Raw genomic sequence first — 25,015 nt, forward strand, 5'->3', positions numbered from 1 at the left:
TGACAGTCATATTTGTTCAGCAAAGCTTGAGAAACAGTGGCACGCAGTGGGTGTTATGTGCCAGGTTTTACATTAGTTAAGTGTGGTGCCATGTGCCAGATTTAACATACCCTTTGCTCAGAAGTTGTGAAGTTCAACTGTTGCTAGAGTAGTTCCTGAAAGGCTCTTTTAAAGCTAACACACCTAAGGAAATTGAATGAAAGTTCAAATGGGGAAATAAAGGAGGATGTGTGCCTGAGGGGGAGAGAGAGAATGAGAGACCACCCGAAAGGGAGAAAAAGTATGTTCTTATACATGAAATGTCTTGTGGGAGGGATTTGTCCTGAACTTACTTGAAGGTGATAGAGAACATTGAGTCTAGAGACTGTCTTTGCCTATAAAATGGGAAATTAAGAGACAAACTTATTAAGTGCTATTTGAGACTTTCACTTTGGCAGGGGACAGTACAGTTAACAGGTAGACAAAATATGGCATACAATGATAACGATTATGGGCAGAAGAAATTGAATGGGGAAGTGCTAAGGCAGTGTTTGGGGTTAGGGATCATGTTGCATTTTTAATAGGGTAGTCAGGGAAACCCTCATTTAAAAGGTGGCTTTTTAGCAAAGACCTGAAATAGATAAGGCAGTGAGCTGCGCCTGGGAGAAGCTTTTTTGTCAGAGGGATAGCAGATACGTAAATCTTGGAGTTGCAGCTTAATTAGCATTTTTGATGAAAAATGGGAAAGCCAATTTGGCTAAAGCGGAAAGAGTAAGTGAGAATAGTAGGTGATGGAACCAGAGAAGTAAAAGGAGGAGTTTGAGATCCTACCACTGGACAGGTCTTACAAGGATTCTGACTTTTACTGTGGGTAAGGTTAAAGGCCAGTGGAGGATTCTGAGCAGAGGAGTGACAGGTCTACTTCCTTTTAAGCAAGATCTCTCTGGCTCCTTCACTGAAAAGAGCCTGAAGGAGAGCAAGGGTAAAAGCAGGGAGACTGCTTAGGAGACTTCGCCATAATCTTGGCTGAGGATGATGTTCTTAAAACTGGGTGGTAGTGATAATATGGGTGTAGAAAACAGGTTATCCATGGATGATGGCTTTAGTACCTGAAGTGACAGGGCCACGTTTTAAGAGGAGGTTGTAAGAATTGAGGTATATTTGAAATAAAGAGAATATTAATGAAGAGACTTGGATTTAGTGTTTTTCTAAGAATGAATTTTAGCCGCAAGTGAAGGAATCTTTAGAAATGTCCATAGTTGAAATTCTTTTGGAAGATTTACAGGGCAAATGCTTTACTCTAAATATAACTTTCTGTTGTTCCACCACTTTTTCCACTCTCCTTTTGCTTGAATTAAGCCTTTGCCTTACCTGGATATTTTTCATACTTCCCCAAAACATGATGGCATAAGTAAATACTTCAAAAAAAGAATCTCCTTCTCAGTTATTCATAGATTAGTCAAAATTACATGCTCACAACTTTCCTATCTGATTTCCCTTTACCTGATTGAAGAACTCAGATAGGCATTTATAATTAGTAAAAGTTTTACCCATTTCATTAAATCTTATAAAATTTTTCTAGTGACTAAACAAACAGAAGTGTAATTATAACTTGTATTTCCTTCATGTGATTTTTCTATACAATTTTATATTTTAAAATTTTGGATTTTTTCCCTACTTATAGTAAATTAGACTTTATCTTTCAGTTACATGACTGAAAACATTTTGTAATGTGGATAATTTTAATTCAATGACTTTTATATGTAGATTTTAAAAACTCAGTGAACTGAATCATTTTATTTTCTTTTTGTTATGAGTCATATTGAAATAATCATTCTTTTTAGCACTACTGTCCAGATTAATTTCAAAAATCAACACTTATGCTGGGCAATTTTTTATATTCTTATATCCTGATATTACAATATTCTTCCCCCAATAGCCGCAGTTTGGCAGAAGCCTGTTCAGAAGGAGATGTAAATGCTGTGCGAAAGTTACTCATTGAAGGGCGAAGTGTAAATGAACACACTGAGGAAGGGGAGAGCCTCCTTTGTTTAGCTTGTTCTGCTGGATATTATGAGCTTGCACAGGTTTGTATTATCAAAATAAAGCTCACAGTTTTTTGATTGTTTTGTCTTAATTTGGACTGTGTATTAGGGAAATAATAAAATAAAATCAACCATCAGGCTCATTTCAAGAAATAGTTTTGTTAGATACATTTTTTTTATTTATTGGCTCTTTTGCTTATTGGCTCTGTAGTATGACTAGGTAGGTGTTAACATAAATATATGTTCAAAAAATTTTGGTGAAAATATCATTTTCTAATATCTTTTAAACTTTTTCTTTCATAAGGTTTTGTTGGCAATGCATGCCAATGTGGAAGATAGGGGGATCAAAGGTGACATTACACCTTTAATGGCTGCTGCTAATGGAGGACATGTCAAAATTGTGAAGTTGCTGCTAGCTCATAAAGCTGATGTCAATGCACAGTCTTCAACAGGTTATGCATACTTCTTTTTCAGTTTTTAAATATTAACACCCTCTGATAGTAATTAATTCACATGAAAGTGATCATTAGTGATGCTTTTGCAATTATCAATGCTGCACATTTGTATATATCTGTGCATTAGGCTTAAAATACATAGCATGTATTTTGAATGAAATTTCTCCTGTTTTGTGTATGAGTGCTATTAACTGGCCTTGGTTCTTTTATATTAAACACTGGCCCAGTTAAAAGGACTATACTCTTGGAAGTGGAGAGGATGGTCTCCACCTCTCAAACCCAAGTTTCCTATTTATCAGGGGAAAATGGAAGGGAGGGCAGGGAGAATAAGAAGGATATGCAACAGAAGGCAGGTCTGTCATTGCCGAGTGTTAATAAATTGTGGCCTATAGAAAAAGAAAGTATTATGAAAACGTGTTACACAAGAGACAATGTTAATCTAAATCAGTTTTTTTTCTTTCAAATTTGGGCATAGATGGATTTGTGTAAAAGCTCTAAAATATATGAAAATATATTTTGTGCATTTCCTTCATGCAAGATTTTTAAATTTATTAAATATTTAAAATAATTTTAAAGGTCTGCATGTTCTGGTTTGAGGGGGTTTTAGGAATTCTTATTTTACCCAAAAGTTAACTTTTTTTCCCCTGTAACATGGGAGATTTTTATCATTATGAGGGAATGTTTTTGAAATTATTTTAACTTTGGCCACCAGTTAACTGATGTGTAAAGTTGTAGTGAAAACAGTACATGATTAAAAGTAACGGTATGAGGTATATCTATATATGATGAATAATTATAATCCAAAGAAAAAATAAAGCTTGGGAAACATTTCTCTGATTAAAGTTAGAATCGTTGTAACTTTTTCCTCATGTGGGAAGTTAGTTTCAGAATTGCTCAGTTCTTTTATAACTCTACAATTGTGTTAAGTGTATCTGATTTTCCACATGTGTTTGACCCTGATTTTTAAATGGAAAGAATAGGGAGTTGATTTCAGTAAGATAAAATGTAATGAAGAAAAGAATTATATATATAAGTGTAATAGCTAAATTTATTAAGATTATAGTCTCTCATTTCAGTTTTGTGTTTGATTCTAAATAAACCTCTGTTTTATTTTGGTATTTTATGTTAATGTCTTTGTTTTTCTTCATTCAAATAGGCAATACAGCACTTACATATGCTTGTGCTGGAGGTTATGTAGACGTTGTAAAGGTGCTCTTGGAATCCGGTGCTAGTATTGAGGACCATAATGAAAATGGTCATACTCCTCTTATGGAAGCTGGAAGTGCTGGACATGTGGAAGTAGCCAGATTGCTGCTAGAAAATGGGGCTGGCATTAATACGCATTCCAATGAATTTAAAGAGAGTGCCCTTACGTTAGCTTGTTACAAAGGTACAGTAAAGAACTTGTTTTTTTAAACAAAGTTTTTAAACTCATGAAATGACAGTTACTTCATATAGAATGGTTAGTCACTTAAAATAAAAAATAAAATATGGTAATAGTATATAGTACGTTATAAGTAAGTGTTTAAAGTGTTTTAGAGTTTAAAAGTTTAATATATAAACTTTATATATTAAACTTTTAAAATATACACTCAATATTATAAATATTGTCAATGAAAAATGACTATTGATCCAGTTGTTTTATTAGAAACAGTTATTTAATTTTAATATGCACTGTATTTTTTAATGATTTTGCTTGTCAGAGTATTTTGCCTGGTTTACACAAAAGAATCCTATTGAATCCAGAAGTATTTAGCCTGTAAATTTAAAGTAAATGCAATAAAAGCTAGAATGAGGGGCTTCCCTGGCAGTCCAGTGGTTAAGACTCCTCACTTCCACTGCAGGAGGCGTGGGTTAGATCCCTGGTAGGGGAACTAAGATCCCACGTGCCATGCAATATGGCCAGTAAAGAAATAAATAAATAGAAGCTAGAATGATTTATTAACAAGAAGGTGCTTAAGCTATTTCTCATGATACCAAGAAGAAAGGAAAAAAATTGAAGAGAAAGGAGGATATATGAAAAGAAAAATAAAAAGTGGTGTGGAGGGAGTTTGTATTCAAAAGAACAATTTTAGAGTATCAACATGTTTAATAAAGTTAGAAGGAAGAGCTGGTAGAAATTGAGAATACCTACCAATATATAGCTGTACAAAGGGGGTACATAGTGTTCTAAATGATGTCGATCAACCTGAAAATATTGATAATAGAGTAAAATATCTTCTTTTGGGGGGAGCAAGATAATTGTCTGGAAAGATACTTGGTCTTCAGCTAGTTAATCTAGATTCTAGATTCTAAAAAGACAGCCACAGAGCCAGACAGTTTTCGGAATCAACCTTTTTGACAGATAAATTGCTATAAACTAAGAAACTTTTTAAAAAGAAAATTTCATGAAATTTTATACCTGCATAGCCATTCACTTCAATGTTTTCTACCATCTGCAGCTGTGTCATGATTGTATCATAAAATAAGTGATACATTTTTGACCCAGAGGCATCAAGAAAAAGCTCTTGCAAGGCAAGGTACAAAAGTTAAGGAGGCACTCACTCTCAATGGCTGAATCTTCACGTACACTAGCTTGTGAGCGAATGTCTCCTTAAATTTTGCACCCAGGGCTTTGATTCCTTCACCCTTGCGTTGGCCCTCCTGTTGTTTTGTTTCATTCTATCAGTACTTCAGAGTGGCCAGGGTTTTGTTAGGTCTTTTGGAATAACTTCACTTAAAAAACATGGCTAAAATACTCCTTAGACACATAAATGACTAAAATTTAAGTTAAATGTAAAAATGTGCTCTAAAGGACTTTTGATTATCTCGTGTTACAGATAATTCAGATTAAGGGTACTTAGGAAGCACAGCTGAGGTCTCTTACTTCTCCAGTTCTGTTTAGTAGTTACGCAGAGGTTGATCTTCATTGGGAGGGGAGAAATTAAGCCTTGGGGCAGCCTCTCCAGGGCAGGCTGATTGGGTGGCTCTCTCTCATCTTTCCAGCAAATACTTTTGAAACCGGAACTAGCTCCATTTTACTACTGAGACCCAGCTGGCCAATGAGCTTTGAGATGGGGCAATGTATAACTACTCTTGCCTCTCTCCAATGCTTGTAGCCCCACCCTGCTGAGGTTGGGGCTTGCAGGCTTTCGTTAGAGAAACTGGATATAGAACTGAGCTGGTGGAGAACATCTCTACTACTTCCAAGGATCCATGGACACTCTTACTTTCCTCTATTTCTGGTGAGGTCTCTTAGGATACAGATTGACAAGGAGGAGATGGGGAAGGGATAGAATTCAGGCTGAGACTAAACATTGATGTGGATCTTTGGGAAGGGAGAATGACAGAGAGGAAGGAGAGATAGTTTGTTAGCAAAAACAAGGTATGGCAGGTGCTACACTTATTCACCAGAGTTAATTTTAACTGTTCATGATTCCGCCATCCACTCCTTCCGCCATCCACTCCTTCCTCCATTCCCAGTTGACTGAAAATTGACTGCAGCTCATTCCAGATGAAGTTGGAAAAAAATTAGTCACTTTTCTACTGTTTCTTACATAGTATCTGAAGTCCTTTTTAAAATATAATTTATGTTCATTGTAACTACTCACAAGGTAATCTTTATCTGAACTGAAGCATATGGTTTATTTGAAACTACATAAATATATGTGTGTGTGTATATATATGTATGTGTATATATATATTTATATCTAAATAAATGAATAAATATAAATGGTGTTGTTTCAAGAATATTTTTATATATACGGTTTCCAACTTACAAGCAGGTTGTTCCTAAGATGTCTGTGAGTTAGTTATTGAAACTTAAAGCTCATTTCCTCATAGAAATAACTTCAGTGATGATTATCATCCCAGGCTACTAGTTCACAAAAGCTAATTTAGTCTATAGTATAAATAAAATAACTATGGCATGCCTGGGCCGTAAAAAGGTTGTAGAGGGGTTATTCTGGGTGTTGCATTTTAGGGCCACCTTTGCTCACCTACAGCAAGGATTTTAGTAATAGCAGTTTCTAGGGTAACAGGGTAAGGAGTAGAACAGCACAGATCACTTGTATAATTTGTGTTGGGCAGTTGAGGGTGGCTTGTAGCTGACTTTAGTATTGTGGTAATAAATGTATTGCTATTAAGTTAAATATAACTTTTCAAAATATTGTAATTTTATTTTCGGGGAATAATAAAATATTTTTAAGTAATCTTATAAACTTTTGGTTTAGGACATCTAGAGATGGTGCGATTTCTTTTGGAAGCAGGCGCAGATCAAGAGCATAAAACAGATGAAATGCACACTGCTTTAATGGAGGCTTGCATGGTAAGATTGGTGAAATACATACATGAAATATATTTATATATTAGGTAGAGACAGAGCCAGTGTATAGTGAGTGCCATTTCCTTGGGTTGAAAGATTCTGTTTATCATGACTTGTGGATCAGAACCTCAGCTATCTGAGTTATAAGAGCCAGTTGTGCAATATTAACTTCTATCAGAGGTGCTTTCTGAAGCTTTGTAGCACTACCTTCATTTTCTGGTTTTATGTAATTGGCACAAAAAGTGACTTTTTAAAAGATTGATCAAGGATATTAAAAATGAGAACATAATCCACAGAGTATGCACATAATACTACTAAGTAAAACATGTTCATCAAACCCGTAATGTAAAGTTTATGAAAAATTTGAAATTAAAATATTATTTGCATTACATAATTCTTCCTCTGTCATTCTCCTTTCCCAAAGATCCCTTTCCAAAGATTCTCCCTTCCCAAATATCCTCTATCGTGGTCTTTTCTCAGCCCTGAATTCCTTTCTTCAAGAACTTTTTTTTAAATTTGTACTTGAGAATGCGTAATAATAGTACTCTAAACTTTTGTATCTCAGTCTATGACTTGTGGCACAGAAATGAATCAGAATAACATTATAGACAGATTTATGAGAAAAACACACCAAAGATAAAACAGACCCAAAATTAATTTTAAGTTTCTTGTCTCAACTTCCCTTCAGAGAATTATTGAAAGGATGTTAAATTTTAATTACTAATTTAAAAAAAAATTAAGTAGCCATTTAAGACTTGAGTTATTTTTTGTTTTTCTTATTGCCATACCAGTGTTTGCTTTAGTAAATTATTCTTTTGATTAAACAAGTTTTCTGGGAGTGTTTTGAGTTCCCCATCTGTTAAAATAATATCCTTCTCTAGGGTTGTTGTGAGGATTAAATGACATAATGTGTGTAAGGAACTTAAAACATCCTTGCCACCCCCATTAGAGAAACAAACTGTATGTAGATTAAAAAATTAAAGTGGAATATTCTGTAGACCTACTCTGCATGCAATGGAAGTGTTATAAGTAGATGAAAGATACTAGTAGGGGCCATACGTTTGGAGACTTGCTAAGAGACTGAGGTTTTAAACTGGACTTTAAAGGAAATGTAGGAGTTGACTCCTTATGGAGGGAGAAAATTCTGAGCTAAAGGAACAGCAAAGTAACCACAGTGATAAGACTTTAAAGTTGTGTAATATGGCAAGTACCAAGGCAAAAATGGGCATGACATATTCAGAAGAAGTTGAAATGTCTGTGAGGTAATACAGAAGGAAAAATTGTATCAAAGGAAGAAGGAATGGAAAAGTGAGCCTTGGGGTTGCCAATATTTAGGGAAACTGAGAAAGGGAGACCGGTAAAGAAGACGGAAGATATTAAGAGAGAACTTCTTTTTCCTTTTCTTAATTTTCACTGCCATTTGATTGTCGAACAACAAAGGAATTACCATGTACATATTGTGTTCCCTTTTCCCTAACACATCATGCTCAATTCCCCCACTCCTCTAAAAAGTATTGGATTTTTCTTTTTCTACCTAGCCAAAACTTTGCTTATCCTTAAGGTTTCTATGAAAATCCTACTTTCCCTTTCTAAACTTTATCCTTTTAGCATTTAAGCTTATACTATGCAGTGTTGATGTTATCTCACAGTAATCTCTTATTTTATGTGCTTACTGGGTTTTTTTTTTCTGACGGTTAATAAGCTTTTTGACTGAAGGTATTTTTCTACATATTTTATATCCTCAATTGCTATTTACTACTAGAGTAAACTGTAGATATGTCTTAATTAATGCTTGCTTACTCACCTGTTAAATGTAGATTTATTAATTCTTATTTGAATTGAGATCAGCAAACTTCATTGTATAGCAATTGAGAAGTATTTTTAAAGATTTTTTAATGGTACTGATTCAGTTTTTTTAATTGCATTGTAATCAGGATGGCCACGTTGAAGTAGCTAGGTTACTTCTTGACAGTGGTGCCCAAGTGAACATGCCTGCTGATTCATTTGAATCACCATTGACTTTGGCTGCATGTGGTGGGCATGTGGAACTTGCGGCTTTACTTATTGAAAGAGGAGCTAGCCTGGAAGAGGTCAATGATGAAGGTTATACACCATTGATGGAAGCTGCTCGTGAAGGACATGAAGAAATGGTGGCATTACTTTTAGGCCAAGGTAACCAATACCAATCAAGACACTAACGCATAAATGTGTAAAATGTAAGATTATGATTTTATAAAATTGAATTTATTTCATTTTTCTAGTAGATTTGTAATGAGTTGCTATCACAAAAATTAAAGATGAAATATTTTCTTTGAAAACAGCTCTCATACTGTACTAAATAAAATCAGATGGACTTCTTTAGTATTTAAGAGCTTTCAGAGCCATTTTGTGCTGTATGAATAAAAATAGAGAGAAGTGAGGGTGGGATAGGGTTGTAGGTTATGTGGGGGCATGTATGAGATTCAGCATTTCTGCAGCTAATATATTGAGAGAATGCCTCTTAGGGCAGAATACCTATTAATAAATATTTGATGTTTCTAGTGTTTCATAAAGTACACTATGGGAAATCTTGCCATAAGGGCTAACTTGATGAGAATGCAAGAATGCATGTATAAGAATCTGTCAAGGAGCTCAGTACACAGTGGGCCTCTCTTTTGGGGAAAGTGAAACAGTTACTTGACTGTATTAAGATACCTTAAGTTTAGAAGTAATCTCACATCTCTATCCATATTGGTAGCCTGGTTTTATATCTCTTTTAGTAGTAAAGGTTTTGTTTGTACAAATTTAAGAGGAATGGCACATGTTTTAAAAACCTTTTACTGAGAGGTAATATTGACTAGAATTTTAAAAGCGTAGTTTTCGGAGCAGACTTCTTAGGTTCGAATCACAAATCCACTGCTTGCCGATTTTGTAACTTTAGGCAAGTTTCTAACCTTCTGTGCCTCAATTTTGTTGTCTGTAGGGTTGTTGTGAGAGTTTATAGATGTGTATAAAGCTTTTCGAACACTGTTTGTCATATAGTGCCTGTTAAGTGTTAACTGTGGTGATGGTGGTAGTAGTGATGATGATAATGTTGTTGTGACCTTGGGCAAGTTAGTTAATCTCAATTTCCATAGCTGTAAAAATGGAGCTAACAAAAATATGTAAAATGCTTTAAATAGTGCCTGACAAATAACAGCATATTAAATATTATCTATTATCATTTTCATCAACATCTTTATCATCATTATTTTGAATCTTTATAACGAGGGAATGTGGTTTATTTTCTCAGGCCTTAAATCACATGACTTGTACCTTCTGGCTGAATAAATCTTATTCCAGCAGTGTACATCAAATATGGACTGGTGGATTTCTTTATTTTTAACTGCCTCCTAGAATAGGGGAGAGGTACTTCATCATTTAGTAAATTAATATAAATGTTCATTTTTGAAGTATAGTTTACTAGGAAATAATCATGTTTTGCTTATCTCTGAAATAAGTTAATGACTTTCTTTAAATAATTAGAATCTTTATTTTAGGAGCAAATATCAATGCACAGACAGAAGAAACTCAAGAAACTGCCTTGACTTTGGCTTGCTGTGGAGGCTTTCTGGAAGTGGCAGACTTTCTAATTAAGGCAGGAGCTGATATAGAACTAGGGTGTTCTACCCCTTTAATGGAAGCTGCTCAAGAGGGTCATTTGGAGTTAGTTAAATACTTATTAGCTGCAGGTAGGCATTTTTGCATTTGGGAGTTTTTTTACATGATTTATTTAAGTAAAAATATTACAATGCAAATAGCTTTTTTTTGACGTATGATGCACTGAATGTGTATAGAAAAATAATGTGATAAATTTTTTAGTGTATTCTGAATAAATAATTTACCTTATTGCTGTTTGAAATATCTGCAGTTTTAATTTTAAGCAGTAATCTATTTCTAATTTTTTTTCTTTTTTGCTTTTAAAGATGCTGACAATATTCTCTATTTCTAGAAATGGATAAGGCTGTTTTGTCTAATTTGAGGAGATATGGCTTATCTAGAAGAAATTTCAGTATCCACATTTGTGTCTTATGATTCTTTTATTAAGGCTGTGTATCTAACACTACTGCAGGAGCTAATGTTCATGCAACAACAGCAACAGGGGATACAGCACTAACATACGCCTGTGAAAATGGTCATACCGATGTAGCAGATGTCTTACTTCAGGCAGGAGCAGATCTGGTAAGCTATGTCACTTTCTAAATCTTAATATTTAAAGCTAGGACAAGAAATTAATTGAAAGGAGATTATAGACAAAAGGTATTTCTTTACTTCTAATTTTATGTTGGCCTTTTTGCCATTCTTTTATCTCATTTAGTCATATTTTTTTCCTATGCTGTTTGGTGTCCATTCTTATTTTCCTTGTTAGCAGGACTATCCAGTCTACTACCCCTTTTCCCCTACAAAAAAGGGAAAATTTTGTGTTTGATATGTTAATAATTAATCGTAATAATTAATACAAATTTTCTCTTAAGTACTTAGCTATTTTTAGAAGCTTTTCTGATTTGTCATAAAAAGGCAACTATGGCTTAGAGGTGGCATTTCACTGTCGTTTAGGAAATAAATTGTACCTATACCATTCAAAGCATTATTAAATAAAGGAGTTAAAAAGATAAGTATTCAGTAAATAATATGTTTCCCTCAAATAACTTTTTATTTAGTGAGAAGGATGAAATACTGAGGTCATTTTTTAAAATATTTATTTATTTATTTATTTATTTAGGGCCATGTTGGGTCTTCGTTGCTGTGCACGGGCTTTCTCTAGTTGTGGTGGCTTCTCTTGTTGTGGAGCATGGGCTCTAGGTGCATGGGCTTCAGTAGTTGTGGCACTCAGGCTCAGTAGTTGTGGCGCATGGGCTTAGTTGCTCCACGGCATTGGGGATCTTCCCAGACCAGGGCTCGAACCCGTGTCGCCTGCATTGGCAGGCAGATTCTTAACCACTACGCCACCAGGGAAGTCCCTACTGAGGTCATTTTAAGGTAGATTACAAAGAGATGTCATAGGGAAAGGACAGACAGTAAAAAAGCTCAGAAGAGGTGAAGACGTCATCTGAGATGTTATGTTTGGGGCTGGGTAAGGTTTAGAAAGGTAGATACTGTGCTCTTGTTACAAAAGAGATACTCCAGTTGGAAGAAATAGTATGAGTACAGCCTGAGAGGTAGGGAAGAATAAAGCAATTGTGTGGGGGGAAAATAGTCATTCTTCCAGTTTAGCCTGTGAGGGAGTAAGAAAGGTAGGTTTTAGTTAAAACATAAGCACCCGTGTGTTCATGGGGCTGAGATTAATAAGTAAATGTGTTTTCCTGTAGAAGTTCATAGTTTATGACAGAACCTCACATGCAGGCAGAAACAGGCTCCTCAATTAACTGGTTTCTTAACTTAAAATTTACTTAACTTCTCTTTCCTCATTTATGAAAGGAGAGGGTTAAATTAGATTACTATTGTGGCCTCCTTCAGCTCTGTCTGTGTTGGTACAACTCTTGGAGAACTTATGACGCACATTATATTCTAGCTAGTCATGCGCATATTCCTCTTACTAGGTTTTGAGCTTCTTCAGCTTAGGAACTAAATTTCCAGTGTTTACTACAGTGACTGTGAAACATACAGCAATGTAATCTTGCTAGGTGAATTGCAATTAAAACAACTTAGTGTATGACTTAAGAGAAAAATCATCAGATGTAAGTGTAAAAAATATTGACATATAAAATGCTTTATAAAAGGTGTTTTTTTCTCAAACCTTTATACCGTAAGATCTGAAAATTTTTCCTATGCTGATATTCTGAATTGCAAAAATGCAGCTGGTTCTCCATCCTTTTGAAAGCCAGAAATCTCTAGTAATATCTTATAATTGATGGTATTAAATATCACTAGCCTTGTTATTTTTATGTACGGTAAAATAGAGATAATGGGAAGTCTGTAAAGGCAGAGAGTGATATACTTAGAGAAATTCATACACGTAGGATACAAACTTATGAAAAGAAAATCACTTGTAGTGGATTAGGATAATGTTGATAATGTTGATTGTTTGGAGAGGGCTGTGCTAGAGTGCCATTCATTGTTCAAGTTCCACAGTCCTTTTTGTAGAGAGAAGGAAAAATTACCCAGATGGATTTAGATGAGGGTGTAACTATCAAATGAATATAACCCCAGTTCTTAATTTATCTATATTTCCATAGAACATGTTTCTAATTTGAGATTGTTTAAATTAAAGAATGTATTCCTTGATTTACTTCAAAGCATGTTATTTAATATATTTAGATTCTGAAATTTGTTCAGTTCTCTTCCTTTTGATTTTCATGAAAAAGAATAATTGTTCATTAGAAATTAAATATCAAGTAAGTCTGTGTTTTTTAAACAGGAGCATGAATCTGAAGGTGGAAGAACTCCTTTAATGAAAGCTGCAAGAGCTGGTCATGTTTGTACCGTTCAGTTCCTAATTAGTAAAGGTAGGTTTGTGTAAGGCAGTAATTTTTTTCCACAGGTACCTATCCCCTGCCCTTGGGTATTAAGAGATTTACAGGTAAAGGACATTTTGGAGGTGTCACGTGGTAGAGGGATGCTACTGAGATTTTTGTGAGTGGGTAGTTGATAAACATCCTGCAACACATAGAACCATTCCAAACTGTGAAGAGTTCTGATACCGAATACCACCCTTGTTAAAAAACATTTCAATACAGAAAAATTTCTCTATGTAAAAAACTTTGAGGGTTTAGATACCTTGAAGTCTTTTCTGTTCATGTAATAATATATCTTGAAACCTGGATTTTTATGTTGTTTCTGCCACTGATTAATTTGAGGGCAAGTCACTTTTCTTCTTTATATTTCCTTGGGCCTAAGTTTCCTTCTTTGTAAAATATAGAGAGGTGGTCATAAATATAGCACCCCCAAAAAAAATCAAAATTGAAATGGAACAAATATGCCAAAAATGCATTTTCATTCATGGTCATTTATTCTACTTTGAATACCAAAATCCTTAATAACAAAAGTAGCATATTATTACTTCCTTTAAATTACTTTTTAGGTATTCACTGTATAAGTTCAAGTTGAAAGTTTTTCATGAACTTAAGTATAGAAGATTAGAGATTTCATTATATTCTTAAGTATAGGAGATTAAAGATTTTATTTTTGATTCAACATTAGTAAAAGTGAGACTGTGTAGACCATATACAATTAAAAAGGCAACATATGCCATTTCCTTCTTACCAAAAATACTAAAGTTTGAAATCATCTGTAGGTAGAGAAAATAAATCAGAAATAACTTACTGGTCAAATTATTTTAGGCAATTTGAACACTTCCTTGTGTTATACGTTTATAAATAAGACATAGTATTCTCAAGAATGAAATTATTTTCAGTTATCATCTTCTCTCTTCTTTGGTTAATTTTAATGAATCTGATTCCAGTTTCTTCCTGGTATTTTACTTCCATTTCCCACATGCATAGCACAGTGCTCCAAATCAGGGATGAATTCATATTAAGGGGAAAATGTACCTGTTTTCATTCTCAGATATTTCCCAATGAAAAAAGATTATACTACTATTACTTACTATTTTTTGTTAATTCCTTCCATATTTGGCCCATAGAGGGCAGTGTGGTTTATTTTTTATTGGTTTTTAGTCATCTTTCCCACTGAAGATACTAAAATGTAGATAAAATTTTATATTTTACTTTTTTAAAAGTGATTATATTAGGAATAATATATACTTTTATCATTATCTTTTAACGGTACATACTGAAACATTTATGGATGAAATTATATCATGTTTGTTTGGGATTTGTTTTAGAATAATTCAAGATGGGAGAGGAGAATGGATGTGGGTATACGTGAAATGAGATTGGCCATGTTTATAATCATTGAAGCTGGGTAATGGGTATGTGGGGCTTCAGTAATACTGTTCTCTCTACTCTTCGATTTTGAAGTTTACCATAATTTAAGAAACAACACTCTATTAACATGATTTTTCATGCCTTGTCTGTTTTAGGAGCAAATGTGAATAGAACCACAGCTAACAATGACCATACTGTACTGTCCCTGGCTTGTGCAGGGGGTCATCTGGCAGTGGTGGAACTACTTTTGGCTCATGGGGCAGATCCTACTCACCGTTTAAAAGTATGTAACTCAAATGTTTCAGGTAGCATTGTGAATTAATCTTCACTCTTGAGCATAACAAATTATTATCTATAAGTTCCACTTGTATTGGCATTCTAAATGTGTTCATTTTCTTCTGTCTTTAGAGGAAAGTGTTCTTTACTAAACCTAAAACTTTAATGTGTCTGGGGCCTGTTGGCTATATCTTCCTTATGTTTCTGTAAATTAACTTTAAAAAAAAATTTTTCCCCTTCCGTATTCACTCTTTTAGGATGGCTCGACTATGTTGATAGAAGCAGCAAAAGGTGGTCATACAAGCGTTGTTTGCTATCTTTTGGACTATCCTAATAACTTGCTTTCAGCCCCTCCACCTGATGTCACTCAGTTAACGCCCCCATCCCACGATTTAAATAGGGTAAGCTTCTAAACTAAAGCATTTTATGTTATATCATCTTTTTCCCTTTTTCGGTCATAGTTCAAGATTAAACTAGATTGTTTTTTGTTATAATATGTAGTTCTTTTTATAGATAACATACTTGATATGGTTAATGAACATCTGGTGTAATATTCAGATTCTAGATTGATATGATTTTGCTTTGCTTTCTTACTGTGGCCAGAATAATCTTTTGATTTCAAAGTTCATTAAAAAAATGTCATGGAGGGAATTCCCTGGTGTCCAGTGGTTGGGACTCAGCGCTTTCACTGCTGGGTCCTGGGTTCAATCCTTGGTCGGGGAACTAAGATCCCATCCCGCAAGCTGTGCGGCATGGCCGAAAAAAAAAGTCATGGAAAATAATTTGATACCAGCACATTTTAAGTAAATATGTCACCTGAGATTGTCATATGAAAAAATATTTTGAATGGATCTTTGTAACTTATTCTTCATTTAAAGCAAATTATATAACGGAAGGTGTAGGAAAAGCAGATATATAATCAGTTTCATTTGTCTTAGGCTCCTCGTGTACCGGTTCAAGCACTGCCCATGGTTGTCCCACCTCAGGAGCCTGACAAACCACCTGCCAATGTTGCCACTACTCTTCCCATCAGGAATAAAGGTCAGTTATACTTCTAAAGACTTACAAGTTGTCCAAGTAAAAATGATAAGATTGCAAAAAAAACCAAAAACTAGCCATTTAAAACTATTATTCCACAAAAAATGAATTTTACTAGGTCGGCATAATTGAAGATTTTTTTTTTTAACAATGAAAAAACCATGTTATTGGGAGAGAACATAGTTAAGAACACTAATTTGTGCTGGAATCAGAAGTATTAGCAGTAGAAATTCAGATGCTCATCTTTGATGCAATTCTGATTATCCATGATTTCCTCTAATAACTAGTCATTTCTATTCATGTTAAAATGTTAGGCTGCGTATAATTGGGTGACATTTTTGTAAATTACTAAAATTTCTGTAGTGATATGAGGCATAAGATTAATAAGCTAGATCAAAATTAAATTTTATTTTACAATAACTGGTTTTAATGTAGATTTTATATCTGGAATACCTTTTCTCAACCAAGAATTCAAAGTTACTTCAGATATGGTTGTTTGTTGCTCTAGAACTCTGAGGTCCATATTTGATTTGTGGAAGTTACATCATGCATGTTCATAAGTTATGTCCCAAAAGATTACAGCTACCAGTTTGAATCAGTTTTTCCTTTTAGAAAGTTTTACCTGAGGAACCAATGTCTTTTTAATTTTTTGGTTTTTGGCTACCTATATTATTTTACCAACAAGCATACTAAGTATTTCCACCAGTTCTTTTCAATCACCACTACCAATCTAGAGCCTTGGCACCTTTTTCAGTAGGTATAGCAAGCAAATGATTGCTATACCGATAGCCAGATATGTTTATTCACCTGGCTGTCAGAAGATACAGTGGATGTCATAGTTCAGCATCTTTTCTTCCAGGGAAACTGAATCCCAGTTCTCTACTGGCCAGGTAGCTTTGTGAATATGTGAATTTCTATCTTAACCTTTATCAGTCTTGAAGATTGTAGGCCCCAACAAAGACATATATTTTAGTTGGATTTTAATTTCCTGGTACTTCTCAGTGGTTTGAGTACTCTTTGTGTGTATGTGTGTGTGTTTAAAAGGCACAGACTATTAAATGTAGAAAAATCTTGACTTAGAGGTTTAAGTTTTCCCTACATCTTAATAATTTAGCATTATTTTTCTGTTCTTATGATAAGTTTTTACATCTTTATGACCAGATGAGGTATCTATCTACACATAGCCTTAGATTTTACTTTAATTGTACCACTTAGATATCACAGACCTGCATCCCTCTATTGTCTAATTTTAACCATGTGATATTTTTAAAATTCTGAAATTAATTTCCCAAAGATTACTCTATGCACATAAAATACATACATTTTATATTTATGATAAAGAAGGTGGATTTGTTTTTAACTCCTTAACAGTGCATTTTCACCTTCTATGGATATAATAACTTGGTGCATAACTGTTGGCACTAAACCTCCCAACAGTAACTCTGTAATGAGGATGCCATTCATGTGCACTTCTGAGGGGGTTTCTTTTTCACACAGCTGCTTCTAAACAAAAGTCCAGCAGCCATTTGCCAGCAAACAGCCAGGATGTACAGGGTTACATCACCAATCAGTCTCCAGAGAGCATTGTAGAAGAGGCTCAGGGAAAGTTAACAGAACTGGAACAGAGGATAAAAGAAGCCATAGAAAAGAATGCACAGCTGCAGTCCTTGGAACTGGCTCATGCTGACCAACTTACCAAGGAGAAGATCGAGGAGCTGAACAAAACAAGGGAGGAACAAATTCAGAAGAAACAAAAGATTTTGGAGGAACTACAGAAAGTAGAACGAGAATTACAACTGAAAACTCAGCAGCAGCTAAAAAAGCAGTATCTAGAGGTTAAAGCTCAAAGAATTCAACTTCAGCAGCAGCAGCAACAGTCTTGCCAACATCTGGGACTGCTAACTCCTGTTGGGGTTGGAGAACAGCTTTCCGAGGGAGACTATGCACGGTTACAGCAAGTGGATCCCGTTTTGCTTAAAGATGAACCCCAGCAAACTGCTGCTCAGATGGGTTTTGCACCAGTCCAGCCTCTGGCCATGCCTCAAGCTTTGCCTCTGGCGGCAGGTCCCTTGCCTCCAGGGTCCATCGCAAATCTTACAGAACTGCAAGGAGTGATAGTTGGACAGCCAGTACTGGGCCAAGCACAGTTGGCAGGGCTGGGGCAAGGAATTCTGACAGAAACACAACAAGGGTTAATGGTAGCCAGCCCTGCTCAGACCCTCAATGACACGCTGGATGACATCATGGCAGGTGGGTTATATTGTTATGAGCAGGTATCAAATATGATTTGCTTAAGGCGAGTAAGAGTGTGCCAGAATTTTTTGCCGTTACCCAACTTGAGAACTATTTCTGGACTCTTGAACCATGTATATCTTTAGAAATATTAGTTCAATCTCAGACGTTCTCAGATGGATACAGGTCAAATTAAAGATTAGCTCATTCAATGCAAGTGGCTGAAACTTTCTGACTTAGGTGGGTAGGCTGGGAATCTAGGGTTTTCAGTAGTCAGGTTTGATGTTTGATTTTTTGTTTTGTTTTGTTTTTGTTTTTTTCCCTTTAAGTTCAGAATACTGATAGAATTTTGGCTTTTTTGCTTCTGTATTCACACCAATAAACCGGGAAATTGATAGAAGTTGAAGTGCAAAACTAGTAGGATATATCCGAAGGCTTATTTGTGAACAGAAATACTTTATATTGTAATGGATCAGACTTCAAACCTGATGGATATTTAAAAAAAACAAAAAACGTAAATACTTTTACAACAATAATAAAGTACCAAACCAAATAAGGTTTGATTATACTGTATGTCAGTGATTTATCCCCTGTGAATGTTAATGTGTAGTTTCTTTCTAATTGTATTATGAGAAGGTGTGGTCCCCTGATAGTATCATAAATGATATATCTTTAAATGGGTAGGCAGAGAAATTTTTTTCCATTTTAATTAGTTTCATTGGCAAAAAGAAATATTTTAGGGGTTGTTTTGATGGTTCTAGTTTTGGGAACTTAGTTTTTGTGAGCTCTGTAACAAAGTAGTAGAATGAGATTTTACAGGATTATAAGCCATAAGAATACTGTACTGAAAAGAATAATTTTCTTCATTTAAAAAAAAAAGTAAAGAAAAAAAAAACCAGAAAAAGAAGGAACAGGGGAAAACAAAGGGAGTAAATAGGTGAATTTTGATAATTTTCATCTGCTCTCTTCCCCCCTTTTAATTCTTTGGTCTATACTTAAAGGTTGATTGAATTTTCTCTTATTTTGAAACTATGTTTAAGTAGCATTATATATTATGATGAGATTATACATAATTTAACTTTAATCTTTTAAAAGAATAAAAGAAAATGAAATTGTATAGTGTTGAGATATTTAGCTAACATTCAGAAACTAAGAAACCAGCTAATGAGACAGATTTTGTACTTAGAAATTGCTCTAAAGTTTCCCAGTCCTCTTTTAGTATCACCTCAACAATAGTATGTGGAATGAAAGTCTCTGCTAATCTTAGAGGGTACAGTAACTACATCGGAAAAAATGCTATTAATTGTTAGTAAGAACTATAAAGCTTCTTATATTAAGAAGTATACATTTTTCCTATAGATTTGAAAGTTACTACTAATCACCATTAGTGGGTTATAATAATTGGGAATGTAATTTTAAAAACAGTAGATATCTTATGAAAATTGAAGCACAGTAGCTCCAAATGCCAAATTTGATATTACTTTCATGGCCATTAATCTAGATCATAATGGTGTTCTTTATATTATGTCAATTGAACTACCAAAGAATGTGTAGAATTAAGTGTTATTTATTCAGTTAAATGAAGAATGGACATTCCATACCAATGAATATTTAAAAAATTTTGATATGCTATCAGAATTTACCTGATGTTCTTGGGCATAGTTATCAATAATGATTTGCCAGTTGTATAATTTTTATGCTGATCAGAATTATTGGAGGTTTGTAAAGTAGTTTTTCTGTTGATTTGTTTACCAAACAAAAACAATTAAATTCTCCCTATGTGTTCCAGGTGTTTTCATATAAAATTATCTTTTAAAGCTTATAACTGTTTAGGAAATATGACAGATACTTGTCATATTATAAAAATACTTTACCTGTTTATTCTCATTTATATGGGGAGAGGAGAGATGGCCAGAAGAAAGAACAGGATTAAAAACATCCAACTACCTCCCTGCAACCCATTCCTGCATCATGCATGTGTACGTGCACAAACATACACATATACACTCACTTCCACAGCCTTTTAACTTCTTCTATGGTAGTACTTGTTATTTCAGTTGACTAATGACCATTTCCATTTCTTTCTTTGGGTTTTTTAATATCTTACAACTTCATTAGGCTCAGTCTTGTTTCTCTCCTTCAGCATAATCTCTGTTCTTTATTCCTTAGTCCCCATTTATTAGACTGCTTTTATAAGATTCAGTCTTTTTTTCTCTAGTACTTGGCTGGTCAGAATCTTCTATCTTCCTTGTTTTCTGTACTAGCCAAAGCAAAATCAGTTCCCTATTTAACCAGTCTTAACAACTTGCCTTTGCTGTGCTGTCAAGTTCCCTCTTTCCTTACCGGATGTTAAAACTTCTTTGAGCATCTGGTTTTCCCTCTCTGAAATCTAACCCTAAAATGAAGTTCCACATGTAAAGATCTGGTCTGTACCATGGTTCCTTCAGGTACCTACATATTTACAATTGCTACTTTTAATTGTAGAGAATGGATGAGTGACAGGCAGCTATTTAGTTTTAGTAAACCAATTTCATAGGTACCCCAAGGGAATTAAATGAGGGAATTGATTTTTCCTATCTCCTTCTAGAAGAGGTGATAAGAACAACCAGTTTGACCAAAAATAAGAAAACTAATAATGTTCTTTAAAAGAACTTATTCAAATTGAAATGTAAACTATAATTTAGTCATTTAACAATAAAGCTTAGATTTTTTTGTTCAGTATCATGAAATAAAATTCAGTTTTTCGGACAGATTGGTGTTCATTCCGTTTAAGCTAATTTTGTGTTTAGCATTTTCATTTGTGAAAATCAGTCTAATCAGAGGAGAATATGGAACCCATTTTAAGAGCCACAGATTTTATATGGTTTTGAAATTTATATCTAGAATGTGTAAATTTGAATTGTCTTGCTCTTTTTCTTAACATACAAAACTATCAATGTGGAGTAACAATATCAAGATCATTAGATGATTAACATACTAGTGTTGAATACATGCCCTTTTCTATTGATCTGGATCCCTAAGGATTCAAATAGTGTGTTTTGTTTTGTTTTGTTTTGTTTTGTTTCCTCCTTTGTTCTTCCTTTGGCTTTTAAGTGGACTTAAAAATGTATAATTATAGAATGTGTGTTGCTATAATGTATAGTGTATGTTTGTGCCTGAACTAAGGATTTCATGTAAAATAGATTTCTTAATTGACAATTGTGTTTATAATTGTTATGATAAGGTCTATTTCAGTTTTGTTCTTGGTAGGAGCATAACCTCTTTTGCCTGGTTTCAGATCCAGTTGTGAATCATGATTGTTTTCTGTCTGATGTAGTTGATAACTACGTTGGTAACATACATCCACACTACTGTTGATCATTCAAAGATTAATGCCCAGACTCTAGTGCTATAGCATTTTTAATAAGGGGGAAAAAGGATTGATGTTCACATGTCAACTCCAGAAGTGAGTTGATGAGGGAATAAAGTACCCTCAACTGCTACCACCTTTGGAATTCTCCCATCTCAAGTACTGACCTAATTAGCCCCTTCTTAATTTGCTTATTTTGGTGAAAATAATATCATGGCAAAATTATACTTAGAAGAACTAACAGTAATCTATATTTGAAGGCTGATTGCATGCATTTATTTCTACCCTAATGTTTTAATTTTGTCCTCCTAAGTCAGTGTGATTGCTAGATTGATTGGTGAGCATTTTATGCCCTTCAGAATAATTCTGTATGTGAGAAACTGTTTCTGTGTGAGGATCAAATTTTTATATATATATGCTGTCATACTGAGGGCCACCCCCTGTCTGCAGTTAATAAAAGAATAGGAAGTATTTTAAATATTCAATAGCGAATGTCCCCAAACAGTGATATTACTTTCATTAGTTCTAGAAAATAAGGTGTGAAATTGGCAGGTAAAAGACACATTTTCTCCTTCTGAACTTGACTATTTTAACTTTTATTCCTTTTCTGATTAAGAAGATATAATGGGTAACCATTTGCATATATATTTAATTTTAATTCATAAAAATATTTTTGTTTTCAGGGTTATTTTGAATTAAGGTTTTGTGATTACATACCGAAAGAGGGGCATTTGTTTTTCATATGGTTTATTGTTTAGCAAATGAGTTACTCTCAATATATATTTAAATTTTGGTCTGTTGTCCAGTGTCAGAAATAACCAGGAAAATCAGTTATTAGTGCTATGGCAGTCTACCTGTAGATATTTTGTTTTTAAAGATATTTAAATATTTTCTGACAACTGTTTCTTGCTGTTACCTAACAACGTTTCATCCTCATTAAGTACAGTTATTTTGTTCAACAGCAGTCAGTGGAAGAGCATCTGCAATGTCAAACACTCCTACCCACAGTATCGCTGCTTCCATTTCCCAACCTCAGACTCCAACTCCAAGTCCTATCATCTCTCCTTCAGCCATGCTTCCTATCTACCCTGCCATTGATATTGATGCACAGGTAAGCTCCAAACTCAGGAGTGATAGTTTTTAACTGGAATTATATCATCATTAGAAACATTAATCAGTTATTTAAATCATCTTAGACTGCTTTGTCTCTGGGCAAAGACCTGAACCACAGTTATAAATTAGAATCCACATTTAAAGAAATAAAATGCCAAATACAGATTACTACTGATAATTATTGTGAAGATCTGGTTTCTGATGTCATCAAGTAATCTTTTTTTCTTAAACTTTAGTTTCAAAAGGGATGTATAAAGAAAGAACTTATTTAAGATTATGTATTTTCTTCTAAACTTAAATTAGAAGATGGGTTTTAAAATTCATATTGGATTCCATTTATATAGCATATATACTCAGTTGCATTTATATTGTCTTTGAAAATTCTGATCTTGCTGACTGAAATATGTAGTAAGTCTATGTGTCTGTTTCTGTAACACTGTTAAGTTTAAAAAAAAAGTTTTTTAAAAGAATTCGTTTACCATGAAATGTCAGAGCAAAGTGAGGTTGGAAAAGAGAAGGTAGCTTGTGTTTTGTCCTGAAGAAATGCCAAGCAGCCTAGCTTAGAAGACTGTTGAATGAGGTAAGGGTATATGGCTTTCTTCAGGACTGAGAAATGTTTGCAGTTTATTTAGTTTTGTGTTTTGATGAATGCCTGATGGAGAGACTAGTGTGAGGGTGATGGTGTACATTATAAAACTTGCAGTTTTATAAATGATCACTTCTTTATAAGCATCAATTTTAGGGAGGGGGGATGGGGGGAGAGAGAGAGTGTGTGTGTGTGTGTGCATGTGTGTGTATGTGTTTGCATTATTGCATCCTTAAGGGCCTGTACTATTAAGCTATTGAAATAAAGCCTCCTTTTCATTAAGATGTTTCTTGGTAATACTATGAAAAAGGAATTTCATTTCTGTTCTTACTTGCTTCCCTTATTTTATATGAGCTAACTTTTTTTTGAGCACCTAAAATAGTTAGGGGCTTTTTTTAAGGAATAACTTTATTCAATCTTCAGAGTACACGTATAAGGTAGCTACTTTTAAACACCCATTTTCCTGATGAAGAAACCTAGGCTAAGAGAGAGATTAAGCAGAGATTAATGTAAGCATTTGGCTTACGATCACTTCATTTAACTAAGAAATGGTGGGGCTGGGAGTCAAACTTAGGTTGGTTTGACTTCAAAGGCACCCTTCCAAATACCATACTATAGAGCTTCATTTTTAGTCTCATAAAAAAAATTAGACATTCATTTGGTGAACCACAATAGTTTACATTTCATATTGATAGCATTATAGAATTGGATTGAACTTTTTATTGAATTTGCATTATTTTCCTCTAATCTGTTTTGCTCTGAGTCTGTTAATGTTTTAACCAGAAGTATATTTTCTAATTTTGTGGGATCAAGAATTGATCCATAAGCAAAAGTAAAACTTCACCAAAATATAAAGGGTTTCTTTCTTTTTTTTTTTTTTTTTTAGTGCTTTGAAATAAAACAGCCACAGGGACTTCCCTGGTGGTCCAGTGGTTAAGACTCTGCACTTTCACTGCAGTGGGGCAGGTTCGATCCCTGGTTGGGGAACTAAGATCCCGCATGCTGCACGGTGCAGCCAAAATTAAATCAATCAATCAGCTACAGAAAAGGTTCCATCAAGTATGATCATGATTTTATTGAATTTGAGATTATCGTGATAATGAAATTTTACCTGACTATACCACTCCACCAACCATAAATTAATTTCTGAGAAGTTACATATAAATACTTTTAAAAAGTAAATTTGAAAAAATGATGTACATTTTAAATGTAGTAGACATACTTATGTAAAAAGATTTGACTGTGGCTCCTTAAAAATCTGCTTCTTTATCCGGTCTTTACATTGAGGCTTTTCAGTTGGGTTAGCCTAATATGAGTTACAATACTTTTCATGGAGTTTACCATAATTGCATAGTTAGAAATTAGAAATTTCCTGTTTTGGAACACATAATACAAAATAATCATTTGGAAATAATTGTTCACCATTTTTTCTTTAACCTTTAGTGTTAGTTTTTTTAACTTACTAGTTTTTATGATACCAAGAAGGTACTTAAAGTGATAAATACAAAGATTCTTTTATGCTTAATTCACCTGAAGTTTTTTCTAGATTCTCAATACAAATTCCATGAGATTTTACGTAATGGATATTTTGGTTTATGTGTGACAATACTGTGCCATTACAGACAGGTGATATGATGAAAAAGTTAATACTAATATTCTTCCTCTATTTTGAAAGATTAAAAATCCTCTAATAATTGGATCTTTCATTTGTTTAGTTAACAAAACTTAACATGTACATTCTTAACTCTTTACAGATACTTACTTCTTTAAATTAATCTCTGTAACAATCCCATGA

At 34.1% G+C, this 25,015-nt stretch overlaps 1 protein-coding gene across 19 annotated transcripts in view; it reads left to right on the forward strand.

Moving 5' to 3' along the window:
* The window catches only part of ANKRD17 (ankyrin repeat domain 17), a 250,560-nt gene that overhangs the window by 83,478 nt on the left and 142,067 nt on the right, over nt 1-25,015 (forward strand). For 7 of the 19 annotated variants that reach the window (XR_014243983.1, XM_082390034.1, XM_082390051.1 and 4 more), the window contains exons 4-16: nt 1,919-2,066; nt 2,329-2,476; nt 3,636-3,869; nt 6,691-6,785; nt 8,717-8,954; nt 10,301-10,492; nt 10,849-10,982; nt 13,159-13,246; nt 14,782-14,909; nt 15,160-15,303; nt 15,841-15,943; nt 17,438-18,190; nt 22,484-22,632. Coding sequence is in view for 18 of the 19 variants with exons in the window: in XM_082390034.1 (XP_082246160.1) it covers nt 1,919-2,066; nt 2,329-2,476; nt 3,636-3,869; nt 6,691-6,785; nt 8,717-8,954; nt 10,301-10,492; nt 10,849-10,982; nt 13,159-13,246; nt 14,782-14,909; nt 15,160-15,303; nt 15,841-15,943; nt 17,438-18,190; nt 22,484-22,632 (2,554 nt within the window). In the remaining variant the exon portion in view is untranslated. The remainder of the gene's footprint in view (nt 1-1,918; nt 2,067-2,328; nt 2,477-3,635; nt 3,870-6,690; nt 6,786-8,716; nt 8,955-10,300; nt 10,493-10,848; nt 10,983-13,158; nt 13,247-14,781; nt 14,910-15,159; nt 15,304-15,840; nt 15,944-17,437; nt 18,191-22,483; nt 22,633-25,015) is intronic. The other 12 variants (XM_082390045.1, XM_082390037.1, XM_082390039.1 and 9 more) reach the window with 9 other exon arrangements.

Source organism: Balaenoptera borealis (assembly GCF_965194805.1).
Source record: "Balaenoptera borealis genome assembly, chromosome: 4".
NCBI lineage: Eukaryota > Metazoa > Chordata > Mammalia > Artiodactyla > Balaenopteridae > Balaenoptera > Balaenoptera borealis.